This window comes from Myxine glutinosa, unplaced genomic scaffold, assembly GCF_964187855.1.
Source record: "Myxine glutinosa unplaced genomic scaffold, kmMyxGlut1.1 SCAFFOLD_1644, whole genome shotgun sequence".
NCBI classification, from domain to species: domain Eukaryota; kingdom Metazoa; phylum Chordata; class Myxini; order Myxiniformes; family Myxinidae; genus Myxine; species Myxine glutinosa.
In genome coordinates, this window is record NW_027617739.1 from 21,853 (window position 1) to 36,226 (window position 14,374).

The following is a 14,374-nucleotide window of genomic DNA, read 5'->3' on the forward strand; positions in this document are numbered from 1 at the left end:
CCCTTTCCCCTCCCCTCCCCTTCCCCCTCCCCCGCCCGGCAATGCCGGGTACTTCTGCTATTTTCTTATAATAACATACTCTTTCCATTGTGGGGGATGTGGAAGAAAAAGAACAGACCATATGAAACATTTATTATCATTGTTCTGAATATTAACAACCGCCTTTTACTACACCTTTATCTAACAACTTGCCACATCTTTATCTAACAACTCTTTTTGATAATTTGCTAACAACTCTTTGGTAAATCAATGTAGGAAGAAGCATTAAGAGGATCTGATTTTAAGATGTTTATATCCAAAAAAATGATTTTTAAAAATAATAAATCCACTACCTACCACTGTTATCAACATTTAGTTATTGTCTTTGGAGTTCATTATTGGCATCACAAACTAAGAAAAATAGAATGAAGATATGATGAACTAAATAGAATGATATGATAAAGTGAGGGTTGTTCTCCTGTAGGGTGTTTCTTCATCACCATCTCTTGTCATATTCAATTTTACTCCCATATATTAATATAAAGTATGAGGGTGATAATACACTTTTTCATACAACGGAAAAGGATATTTTGCTAAAATTCCCAAAATTCCCAATCCATTCCTGGATTCCCAAGAACTTTCTACTTTAAATCTTTAGCATTTAGTGTATTCTCATATCTAAAATATAAAACACTGTGTGTGTGTGTGTGTGTGTGTGTGTGTGTGTGTGTGTGTGTGTGTGTGTGTGTGTGTGTGTGTGTGTGTGTGTGTGTGTGTGTGTGTGTAATGTTACCGATAGACTCCTAAACGGAGAGGCTCACGTGCTTGATATTTGGCATAGACATGGCCATTGAGCCTGGGAAGAACATGGCCTACCTCAAAATATTTGACGAGATCCATATTTTTTATTCATATTTACCTCAGCGCATTTCAGCGAGGAATATTATACACGGAATCTGAGCTGGTGGCAGAGCAGCGTGCTGATTTGCTCAGAGCGATCACGTGATGTTCCTTGCCGCCATAAACTCACAGTTACGCGTTCGCACGTAATTCAGAGCGAAAAGCGATTGCGTTTTTTCACATTTCAGCGAGGAACATTGCCATTCACACCACATAGGTTTTTTTTTCTTTCATCTTTAGATCCTTTTTTTTTTTCAGCGAGGAATATTATACACGGAATCTGAGGCGGTGGCAGAGCAGCGCGCTGATTCGCTCAGTGCGATCACGTGATGTTCCTTGCCGCCATAAACTCACAGCAAGTAGCATAGATTTTAGCATGATTAGCATTTAGCATGATTTAGCATAGATAGTAGCATGTTTCACATAGATTTTTTTTCAGCGAGGAATATGATACACGGAATCTGAGCTGGTGGCAGAGCAGCGCGCTGATTCGCTCAAAGCGATCACGTGATGTTCCTTGCCGCCATAAACTCACAGCAAGTAGCATAGATTTTAGCATGATTAGCATTTAGCATGATTTAGCATGATTTAGCATAGATAGTAGCATGTTTCACATAGATTTTCTTTCAGCGAGGAATATGATACACGGAATCAGAGCCGGTGGCAGAGCAGCGCGCTGATTCGCTCAAAGCGATCACGTGATGTTCCATCCCCGCCACCCAGACCATTGAACATAAAACACAGTTTGTGTGTGTGTAATGTAATGTTACCTCCCCTCCCCTCCCCCTCCGTCCTCCCCTCCCCCCTCCATCCTCCCCTTCCCTCCCTTCCCCTCCGCCCTCCCCTCCATCCTCCCCTTCCCCCCCCTTCCCCTTCCCCTCCCTTCCCCCTCCACCCTCCCCCTCCCTTCCCCCTCCACCCTCCCTTCACCCTACCCCCTCCCCCCTCCCGACCCCTCCCCTCCTCCTCCCCTTCCCCACTTACCCTCCCCCTCCCGCTCCCCTTCCCCCACCGACCTCCCTCCCCTCCCCATCCCCTCCCTCCCCCTCCCCCTCCCTCCCCCTCCCCCTCCCTCCCCCTCTTCCTTCCCCTCCGCTCCCCCTCCTCCTCCCCCCTCCTCCTCCCCCCCTCCCTCCTCCCCTTCCCCTCCCTCCCCTTCCCCCCTCCTCCTCCCCTCCCCCTCCCTCCCCTTCCCCCTCCCCCCTCTCCCTCCCCCTCCCCCTCTCCCTCCCCCTCTCCCCCCTCCGTCCTCCCCTCCCCCTCCATCCTCCCCTTCCCCCACTTCCCCTCCCCCCTCTCCTCCCCCCTCTCCCCTCCCCCTCTCCTCCCCCCTCCCCTCCCCCCTCCATCCTCTCCTTCTCCTTCCCCCTCCCTTCCCCCTCCACCCAAACCCCTCCCTTCCCCCTACACACTACCCCCCTCCCCTTCCCCCCTTACCCTCCCCCTTCCACCCTTACCCTCCCCCCTCCCCCACCTCCCCCTCCCCTCCCCCTCCTCCCCCTCCCCTCCCCCTCCCTCCCTCCCTCCCATCCCCTTCCCCCCCCCCCCCCCCCTCCCCTCCCCCGCCCGGCAATGCCGGGTACTTCTGCTAGTTTCTTATAATAACATACTCTTTCCATTGTGGGGGATGTGGATGAACAAGAACAGACCATATGAAACATTTATTATCATTGTTCTGAATATTAACAACCGCCTTTTACTACATCTTTATCTAACAACTTGCTACATCTTTATCTAACAACTCTTTTTGATAACAATTTGCTAACAACTCTTTGGTAAATCAATGTAGGAAGAAGCATTAAGAGGATCTGATTTTAAGATGTTTATATCCAAAAAAATGATTTTTAAAAATAATAAATCCACTACCTACCACTGTTATCAACATTTAGTTATTGTCTTTGGAGTTCATTATTGGCATCACAAACTAAGAAATATAGAATGAAGATATGATGAACTAAATAGAATGACAAGTACACATACATTCAAAGTACACCGCCCCATGCCAAATAATTAAATATGCTGCAGCGCGGCATTGCCGGGGCGCCTCTGGCGCCCGGCAATACCGCAGTGCAGCTCATTGAGGCTGCATTGGGAGGGAGAGGTGTACACTAATTGATTGATTAATTGTATAATTAAAATCAATAAAAGATTATCACAAAATATTTTCATAATCAATTGGCTAATCGCATAACTAAACCACTAGTGCTTCATCCGAAGATGTATCTTTTAGAAATTTAATTAAATAAGTCATTTATAAAAAATTAAATAATTAATTGATTACTCAATAAATAATTAATCGATTAATCAATAAATAAATTAATAGATGAAATGATTAATCAATAAATCAAAAATATCCTTGATAGTCACATCACTTGGTCACTCGTCCAAATATTAGCTTCCCAGCTCAAAAGGTGCCTGAGATATTGGCCAAATGAGAAAGAAAATAAATAAATGATTAATAATGAAAATAAATAAATAATAATCATAAAAAAATTAAATTATTAATCAATTTGGTCAGAGAACACATAAACTACCACTATTTCATCAGAATCTGTAACTTTAATAAAAAAAAATTTTTTGTCATTAATCGAATAATTAAATAATTAATCGATTAATTGATTAATTAATAAATCAAAAATATCCTTTGCAGTCTAATCACCTGGTCATTGGCATGTCCAAATATCAGCTTCCTAACTCAAAAGGTGCCTGAGTTAATGGTCAGAAGAGAAAGGAAATTTGATTAATTAAATAAGTACTTAATTAATCGCTAATAATTAAATAACTCCTCAATTTATTGATTAATCAAAAAAAAAAAAAACTGTTTTTGACAAAGGACTTGCTCACTACTGTGCCGAAATTTCAGCTTCCTAGCTCAAAGGATGGCTGAGATATCGCCCGGACAACCAAGAAAGAAAGAAAACAAGAAAGAAAGAAAACAAGAAAGAAAACAAACAAGAAAGAAAGAAACCAGAGTGAAAACTGAGTACTCTCTTTCAGCGTGCGTCACTGCCGAGCCCCCTTTGGTGCCCGGCAATGACGATTTGCAATGCCTGGAGATGGCATAGGAAAGGAGTGGTGTACAATATGATAAAGTGAGGGTTGTTCTCCTGTTAGGGTTAGGGTTAGTATATTAATTAATATAATATAAAGTATGAGGGTGATAATACACTTTTTCATACAACGGAAAAGGATATTTTGCTAAAATTTGATAAAATTTGGGTCATGTTTAATGGATTAATGTTGTTTTTATTCACGATTATATTTTTCAGGGAAATATCAACACAAGATATTGTTTAAATAAAATAATGGATTGTTTAGAAATTAAACCTGAACTTTGGATAAAATATAGTTTCTAAAAAAAGCCTGTAAAAATTTTTTTCGATGATTTCTTTTCTAAATATATAAATGCTTTTTATTTTTATTTTTTACCCATTTCAAAAAATAACATAAATTTAACAACCATAAATATCTACCAAATTCATTAAGATGTCTAATAGTTGGTTCAGGCAGATGTGGGAAAACCTGTCTGCTTTTGAAGATGCTCCTTACCCCCAACTTTTTAGATTATGATAATCTAATAATTTTCACAAAGTCAAGTTTTCAACCTGAGTATAAACTACTCTCACAAGGTTTTAATGTGGGTCTTCAAAAATAAGACATAATTGTTTTATTTAAACTTCAAAACAAACTATATGATTACATTGAAGATACAATACAAATATTTTGTGATACACAGAAATGAAAAAATAAATCAAAACCCATAACTTGTATTCTCAGCGACAACACGGATCACATACCTTCACCCCAAGATTTGGATAAATAAAAAAAGAACCTCGTTATCTTTGATTGTGTTAATGAGAGAAACCAAATGGTTATGGATAGCTACTACACAAGAGGGAGACATTCTTCTTGTAATTGTATTTATCTTAGTCAATCATACTTTCAACTCCCTCGCCACTAAATAAGAAACAATGCCAATTTAGGACATCAATTTAGAAATAAAGGAAATGAGATCATTGATGCTCTAATGGGTATTGTTTTAACTTTTCTCAAATATTAAGACCTAATAGGTTCAACAGTTTCTGCTGTGGGAAATGTAGCGGGAGTTATAAAGAGTATAAAACATGCTCAAAAGGAGTCCCATACATTACCAGCAATCAAATAAATTAGGAAAGGCAAAACTCAACTATCTCCACAATAACGGCAAATACTAATTGAAATACATGGGTTGGGGTTTCAAAAATCCTACAAGTATATAATAACAACAAAGGCGGAAGTGACGGATCCGTAACACATAGATAGGTGTACCCCTGGGTATACTCATCGATACAGAATGGATATACTCAGGGGTACACCTATCTAGGGTTAAGGCCTTAAAGGAGAACGGACATGAGTATAGACATCAAATGCTTAAGATTAATTAATTGTAGCAACAAAAAAGATTAAGTTTGGCGCAAAAATTGTTGCTCTAGCATGCGTGAATCGTGAGATATCCGAGTTTTAAAATGCCAATAGCAGACGAATTCTGTCGCGCCGGCCAGCATCTGGTGATGACTATCATCATCATCGTGACATCATCGCAGGAAGCTGATGTGACTGCGCAATAGTAAACAATGGCAGACACCGACTCCGATAGTTGCGTACGTCTGGATATCAGCGATATTTCTGACCAATCTGATGCGGAAAATGAAGAGAAGTTAATAATCTTGGGGAATCACACTCGATTCTCCCATACAGATTCGAACCATACCATCCAGAGAGTGAAGAAGAGAAATCGTCGGACACAGACACAATGGCGATCGATTTTGATATCGGGCGCCTCCAAAATACTGAATGGTATTCATTTTTATGTCTCTTTTTTAATTGAAAAAGTTTATTTTTCTGGTCAATGGAATACATAACTAATATTTAATTAATGTTCGGTGCCGTGAGGCAAGAAATGGATAGAAACACAGAAACGAAATACGACTTTATTGACTTAGTGCAGCACTGCAGGTGTATCAGTTGTAGTGTTCATGTACAGGCTTTAGTAAGAACAGACATACATATGCAAATACTTATTGTTTTTGGACAGGTGCAGTTGTGGTAATTGTGAGGCCATGCCACAGGTGAATGAGTGCCAGTGCTGCAGGGAGATACCTAAAGTTAGAGAGGAAATGGAAAAACGCTGGAGTACTTTCATGCATTATCAACCACCCTGGTTTTGCACCATGCTGTTTGGACACATATGTGCTGCGAACAGCTAACTACGCCTACATTGACCATCATGGAAAGCACGGGCCATCACAAAGAAACCAACATGAGTAAGTTCTACACATCATCTCCAAACTATATTTAACCCTCTGGGCCCTAGGGCTGATGCAATAAGCTGTGCTGTGCGCCAATCGATCGGCCCTTAAGGCCCCCGAGGGTTAACATGTAAATTCAAACACATATGTACATTTATGCATTTTTAAGTGCTACCGACATGATTTTAGATCACTTAAATAATTCTTGTTAACAGCAGATCATGCTAAAAAATGTATCTTTTCATTAAAAGTCTGGCGGTATCGAAAGCTAAAAGGCAATTAGGGATGAAAAATAAATAAAGCCTTCGTGACGTCACATGGGTTTGGCAAAGTATTTGAGCAAATAACTGGCAAGGGATTTCCACAGACAGGATGTAAACAGGTTCGACAATTTGTTTGACCAACAGAAATTCTCGGAGATTATAAGAATTGACTTAGAAAGTAACATTTTAACCATCTGCCCTTATCACCTACTGGCATGCTGGTAGCAACATGGTGCCGTTTATGTTATGATCCACCTTGAGACCCGTCTCTCCACACCAGCTGCAGCGCACCAACTTGAAAAGTCACAGCAAGCTGCTCCAGAAGACTATATACTTTGTGTCGTCGAGGACATTGTTTGTCTCAGGAGTCTGTTGCTCGGAGCTGCAACTGTCGTCAGTCTCGTCAGCAGATGAAGGCAGGTAGTCGTTATCACTCTCATCAAGAGGTTCAGGGCTGTCACAGCCGACATCTCTTCCAGCAGCTGCCACAGCATCATTTTGATGGCCACATGTTACACAGTGGCCTGGCAGTGGCTCAGTCTGTGTGCCAATGTGTGACACATGGCTGAGCACATCAGTTGGAGAACCTGGAAGTCATCAGCAAACATTAAACATCAAAACAATTAACAAACAATGAACAAGTGAAAAGTAATAGAATCAGAAAAAAGCATATTAATAATAATACAGCAAGTAATACCTTTGTGTTTAAGAGTGCCGAGCTTGGTTTGTGACACCTGAACACGCACGTGTCGTCTGGTGCAAGGCTGAAGAGATGTCTCTGTTGACTGAACCTGGAAATAAACCATACATATTTCATTAGTTATGCGATTACTTCGCTAGAAAATTGCAAAAACAAGAATTATGCTGTGGCTATTATTTGTAACAAAGTGACGAACCTCACTGGACACAGCCTCACAATCAGCAGGTGCCTGGCTCTGATCACATGTAGAAGTTGTAGCAGCAGGTTGTGCTACTTTGAGAAGTGATGAAACTTCCTGTGAATAAATAAATAATATGTATCACAAACCACAATTTCACCTGCATGTAGTGATAGAAATTTCGAATATTGGTCACCAAATGTCAAATGTAAACAAACAGAAGCCACACAACTCACCCTTTTCGTTGCTAGTTTTTCTGCAGCTTTCGATTTGCGCGTCTTTTTATCTGGTTTCTCTGCCGAACGAACGAAAATAGACGGTACAGCTGAGGGAATGAGCACCCGTTTATGTTGTACAGCAAATCCCAAACTTGCTTTAAGTTGTGGGATTTCATTGAAACAGTGGCGCTCAAAATGTTCGCTGCACAACACCGACGATGAAGTTGGCATCCACTTCGCCCGTGTTCTCTGAACTTGTTTCGTCCAAATATCTCTCAGCTTAACATCCTTCGGGAATTTGAAAACGGAGACAGTTTCACTTGGACAATTAGAACAACCAGCAGCCACACAACGACTGGGCATGATTCCAAATGATCGTAACGAAAACAAAGCGATGTTCTGATCGTCACGAAGCCAACAAGGCTTTAAGAACGAAACCTGGGTTACTTCGCAAACGTCATTTCCGGATTGCGGTTTTGACAAAACTGATTTTGCTTGTTCGGCGATATTTTGACAAATTCTATTAAAACAGCGAAGATATTTGTGAAATGAACTCAAATAGAAGTGTTTAAGATATGTTTATGTTTCGAAATCTGCAAAGTTGTTTTGGTTGTTTCCGTTCTCCTTTAAGACCTAATAGGTTCAACAGTTTCTGCTGTGGGAAATGTAGCGGGAGTTATAAAGAGTATAAAATATGCTCAAAAGGAGTCCCATACATTACCAGCAGAATTTAGGAAAGGCAAAACTCAACTATCTCCACAATAATGGCAAATACTAATTGAAATACATGGGTTGGGGTTTCAAAAATCCTACAAGTATATAATATTATAATAACAACAAAGGCGGAAGTGACGGATCCATAACACTTAGATAGGTGTACCCCTGGGTATACCCATCGATACAGAATGGATATACTCAGGGGTACACCTATCTAGGGTTAAGGCCTTAAGGGTCTTTTCAGGTCTTAGGGGGTCTTTTAGGTCTTAAAGAGTCTTCGGGGTCTTTGGGGTCTTAAGGGTATTTTATGTCTTATTGGATCTTGTGAGGTCTTATAGTTCTTCAAGGTCTTAAAGGGTCTTTGAAGACCCCTAAGACTCCAAATCCTTAAGGGTTTCAAAGTGTATTTGGGGTTGAAAATGGGGCTTAGAGGTTTTACAGGTCTTTGTGGTCTGCAGGGTCCTTGAGGTCTTAAGGGTCGTCGGGGTCTTATTGGAAATAAGGGTCTTTGAGGTCTTAAAGGGTCTTTGAGGGTATTGAGATTATTTGAAGTCTTAAAGGGTCTTCAAGGTCGTCAGGGTCTTCCAAATATTTTGGGGCTTAGGGGTCTTTGGGGTCTTAAATGATTTTGTGGTCATAAAGGGGGTCTTAAGATGATTTGAGGCCTCAAAGGGTCTTAGAGGTCTTAAGGATCTTCAATAGTCTTTTGGATCTTAAAGAGTCCTAAGGGTGTTCTGAGTCTTCAAGTGTCTTATGGGTATTTGGGGTCTTCGGAATCTAAAGAGGTCTAATCTGTCAAGCATGTAAAAAGTCTTCTCTCAAGCATGTAATCTAATATCTCTATCATGTAAAGAGCATGTAAAAGAGGGTGTCAGGGGTCTTTAAAGGCTGAGGTGGTAGATAAAAAAAAATCTTTGGACAACTCCTGGGTCAGACTTGGTTTGAGTGACAAATTTGTTGGTTCTCAGCCCAGCAGTCTTTGCAAAATACGTGAACACACACAGACAGACAGACACAGACATCCAACGCTTTTTATTTATTCGATGACAGTGACCGCTTCAAACTATGGCAATACAATAATCACAAAGCTATAATTATCAATTGAAATTAGATTTTTTGAGAATCTTGGAAAGGAAAGATGTGGGGGTTGAGGTTTTCTTTGCTCAATTGCTTGTGCTTCTGTGTTGTTATTTGTTGAGTGCAAGTACACATCCTGACCTTACTGGGTTAGTGATGGAAAGCTGCATAAGATATTCCTTACCAAGAGAGATTGCATTTGTGGAGTTGTAATCACAAAGTACTACATGGGGTTTTGTTGTACATGTTTTAAAGTCTTTTTGAGGAATGTGGTATATTATTATATAATATTCTGCAGCGTTTGGTTTATTGTATTGTCTTTCATTCTCCACAGTAATCCAATCCAAACGGCTTGTTTTGCAATATGCACTCATATTTGAGAGGAAAATCATGGAATTCCTCCAGGTTGGCTTATCAGCTCCTTTGGGGTTTGTTGATGTGAATTCATGCTTCCTCATTAAATAACCAATCAAAATTCCCTTATGAATCATGTTCTTTTATATAAGTCAATGAAATCGTATGAGATAACTTACTGGTCAAGTGATAACAGGTAAGTGAATGTGAATTCATGGTGTCCTTTTTGTTTTTTCATCTGAAGTGATGTCTCACATATCTGTAAACCCAGACTCAAATCCCATAAAGTATTGTTCAGGTATTGTGATTCCATGTTTTTTTTTTGTAAACGGTACCTGCTGTTGTTTGTTGGTTCTCAACAAATAAAAACAAATATTATGTGTGTGTTTTTGTATGTATGTATGTATGTATGTGTGTATATATGTATATAAGTATATATGTATAATGTATATAGGTTTTGGTTCAATCCTAACTCACCATACAAGCATGTATCACCTGTATGGTAAGTCACCATACATGTACATATGATGTTCATACGTATATGTATGTATGATGTGTTACATCCGTGGGTGTAACATGTCTTTTGTCTTGTAATAAATTTGAAAATAATTTGATGTCAAAGTCATTGTCCTGTATGTTATTTATGTACTCGTACATGGTCTACTTTGCAGATCAAGAAAAATGAAACTTACTGACACAGATAGAAATAAATAACCTGATTTTTTTTCAATGTGATCTGAGACTCGGATAAAATTTCTGATCTGCATTTCCCATATGCAGGAGAATGGTTTTAGGAGACATTTTTAGGTGAGCTTCCACGAGTTTTACAACAAAATTGTTCATCAATTTATACGCAGTAACCTGGAAAAGTAACACAGCGCATGGGAGTTCAAACCTGGTTTCCCACCTTCGTGAAATACCATCTAAGATGCGAATATAAAACCCAGGAAAAGTTCACGAGTGGCAGTTGTGAATTAATTTTAATTTACTTTTATGATTAAATTTACATTTTGAATTTATTTATTTATCAGAATGTTCACAACTATTTAAACATTTCAAACTCCACAGTCCCACTCATTTTGTTTGATACTTGTGCATGCTTCGCAAAGATCTTATTCACCAGTTTATATTTCTTATTACTGGAAGGACAAAAAAGCTTGCGGATTGTAAGACCGACTTAACAATGAAAAACTTCACACATAAAGCCTTGTAGGTATGGCAAGATTAAGGAGGTGCAGGCTCGATTGTGAGTTAATTCATCGGCGTCGACACAGGCTCTCATGTATGCATGTATGTTTGTATATATGTATGTGTGTATGTATGTTTATATCAACATATGCATGTGTTCACCACATCACCATGTCTGTATGTATGTATGGAAGTATTATGTATGTATGTATATATGTACATAGGTATGTATGTATATATGTAATTATGTATATAGGTATATATGTCGGTTTGTTGACTTAGGACTCGGAGGGTGAGGGGGAGGGGGATCTCAAGTCCCCACATATATGTATGTATGTATGTAGGTGTGTGTATACATATGTGTGTATGTATATATGTATGTTTGTGTGTATATGTATGTATGTATGTATCACTATCACCATGGTTGTTGAAGCTATCACCATGGTTTGTTTTTTTTCTACCCATACAGTTTTGCATCCATCAGATGAGACTAAACTTGGAGACAAGTGGGCGAGAATTTTTGCCTTAGAGTTAAAATATCACTTGGTGTATTTCACATTGTGTAAGTGGTTCTTACCAGCAATCCAGGTCATGACAAAATTCCTGTCCTCATATGCTGGGACATGACAGCCACACCTCAGTGATGTAGCTACTTGGGGAAATTGTAAATTAAATCTCCGATAAATACGAATTCGCGAATAATAAAAAATAATTTTTCCGTTAATGTGCACTCAAATATTTTTGTCTAAAGCTCTTTCTCAGTTGCATGAAAAGTGTTGGAGATTGTGCTGCATTTTACCCAGAGACAAATACAGTATATATCGTAGTGCATCGTTATTTTGTATACATGGAATGCACCCATGACTGATGATGGAGAGTGATGTTGACAAATTGATGTATTGGAAGGGCCCTGATGTTTTTACACCACAACTAAATGGTTATAAACAACCAAGTTTAAAGCAGAGTTATGGCTTAGCTTCCTTTAACTAAAATTTCACTTTCATTCGACATTTAAACCAGTAATACATTGATTAACAAGTACAAAAAGTTTTAATTAAAACAAAAGCCGCGTCGATGTTACACAATGCCTAGATGCAGCTGTGCCTATAGCATCGACGTTATAGGCACAGGACATTCCTATTGATTCGATTACTTGATGTTATTTTTGTGCAAAGTGAAAATATATATCGGCAATTTCCTGTGTGTGGCGACGAATTTTTAATATATCTCGGCATTTTCCCGTCTGTTATTTCAGGCAGTGTATGACTGACCATGCCGCGATTTAAAAAATATATATCTCGGCAATTTCCCGTGTGTGGCGACACGTGAACGAAGCTATGCTCCTCTCTCCACATTATTGTGACGACGTATAAATTAAATATTTCATCGTGACGATTGTCATCAAATGGACGAATTTTTAATATATCTCGGCATTTTCCTGTCTGTTATTTCAGGCGGTGTATGACTGACCATGCCGCGATTTAAAAAATATATATCTCGGCAATTTCCCGTGTGTGGCGACACGTGAACGAAGCTATGCTCCTCTCTCCACATTATTGTGACGACGTATAAATTAAATATTTCATCGTGACGATTGTCATCAAATGGACGAATTTTTAATATATCTCGGCAGTTTCCCGTCTCTTATTTCGGGCGGTGTATGACTGACCATGCCGCGATTTAAAAAAAAAATATCTCAATGGACTTGAAGTTACAGGCCTTTGATAATTCATTTCGTTCTATAAAGGGCAACTTTCATCGGATTTTCTTCCCGTTTTTTTTCAACCGAGTCTAAAACTATGTTAGCGACTGTGAAAAATGAAATGATATATCGAATTTGATTTGAAATAAAACTGTGTGAGAGAGGAAGACACCACCGGCCAACAAAACAGGCCTCAAAGCTATGCGAGTTAATAAAATGGTGGATATTTGTTTATATGAAGGCTCTCCCAGAATGGGTGGAGCTATGGTTCCCAGAATGGGTGGAGCTTTGAGGTTTTGTCTTCTCTGCAAGAACAAGAAGAACAACAACAACAACAACAACAACAGCAGAGGGCACTCTATGAGCAGCGTCTGCGACGCGGCTAAAAATAATACCTCTTAAACTTTAAGCTTACCTCATGATATATTAATTAAATAGACAATCACAAAAAGCACATTTATCTTTCTGTCTATCTTTCTGTCAAAGCACCTTTCAAAATTTCAGAATTCGTATGTCGATATAATCAAATGTAAATAAAATCTGTTGCCGATATTAAATGTTTAACAGGAACAAATAATTTTGTTTACAGAAATCATGAATTCAATGGGTTTTGCTGTTTTACCACTCGTGGTCAAGCTGGACGCCTCGGGTGTTAGTCTCGACAGTGGACGAAGATTTGTGCTGTTACTTTTTATCTCTATTATGTTCATTTCTGTTTTCTTAAACATGGGAGTAATCTCAGCCTGTTTCTACCGTAGATGTAATTCCCCAATGCTGTTGTACATTGCTTTAGCTTCAATCGCTGATACATCTTGGGGGGTTGTGGGGACATCTTGTTTATTAAACAGCACAATTGCATCTCGGCAAGAAATATTGTTCAGTGAGTGTTTGCTTCAGTTGTTTTGTATCCACATATCAAACTTTCAGCAGTCACTCACCATGTGGTTGATGTACGTTGACCGACATTGGGCGATTTTCTACCCGTACAGTTATGTGGCTTTGATAGCGAACAAGGGTGGTGCTTTTAAACTCGCAGCACTAGTTTGGACAATTGGGTTGTTGTTGAGCATCAGTTTTGTTGTGGTTGCAACGCAGTTAGTGTTTTGTAACACAACCGTGGTGATTCCTGACTTTACTTGTTCATTTGGTGCTGTTGAAAAATCATCATGTGGAAGTAATTATCCAAACATTTATATTGTTTCTGCCTTGTACTTGGTGTTGGGTATAACGGCATTTACTGCAATGTACTCAACTTGCTGTATCGTCCACAAATGTCGTAAATCAACCACAGAGGCCAATAGTAAAGCTTTACACACGTGTTTTACACAACTGTTTGTGTGTTTAGCACTGTTTTTATCTTTTGTTACCATGACTGTGTTCAAAAGATTTGTAAGACACCCAACAGCTGCTTTCATTATGGACCTCATTGGAGTAACAACACCAGCCTTTTTGAATCCTATAATATTTGGTTTTCGGATTCGGGAAGTTCGTTTGATATTACTGCTCGCATATCAAAAACTATGTATAAAATACAATAGAAGTTCAAGAACATCCCATCTCTATCAAATTGTCGATGGGGTATAATTCAAAGGAAAAAAAAAATTGACACATATTTATCCAGACACAAATGGACAAATATTCGAAAATGTGAGTTAAAACAATTTCATCTTCACCTGATGGGTTGTAAAATAAAATGAGATTCAAAAGCAGGAAAGAATACGTTGTTTTATGTAGGCTGGTCTATTTTCCAAAATTTGTTGTATTGTGCAGACGACCAGTGGCTGAACCTTGCATTTGGTTCAATCCCACG

The 14,374-nt window shown here is 39.2% G+C and overlaps 1 protein-coding gene across 1 annotated transcript; it reads right to left on the minus strand.

Annotated features, from left to right (window-relative positions):
* Positions 1-6,644: 6,644 nt before the first annotated feature.
* On the minus strand, positions 6,645-7,889 carry LOC137419439 (uncharacterized). The gene is made up of 4 exons (XM_078769180.1): positions 7,545-7,889; positions 7,327-7,425; positions 7,128-7,221; positions 6,645-6,970 (listed from the first exon to the last, which is right to left on the minus strand). Exons 1-4 carry the CDS (start codon positions 7,887-7,889, stop codon positions 6,966-6,968), a joined length of 543 nt encoding a protein of 180 aa, XP_078625306.1. The 3' UTR covers positions 6,645-6,965.
* Between the last annotated feature and the right edge of the window lie 6,485 nt (positions 7,890-14,374).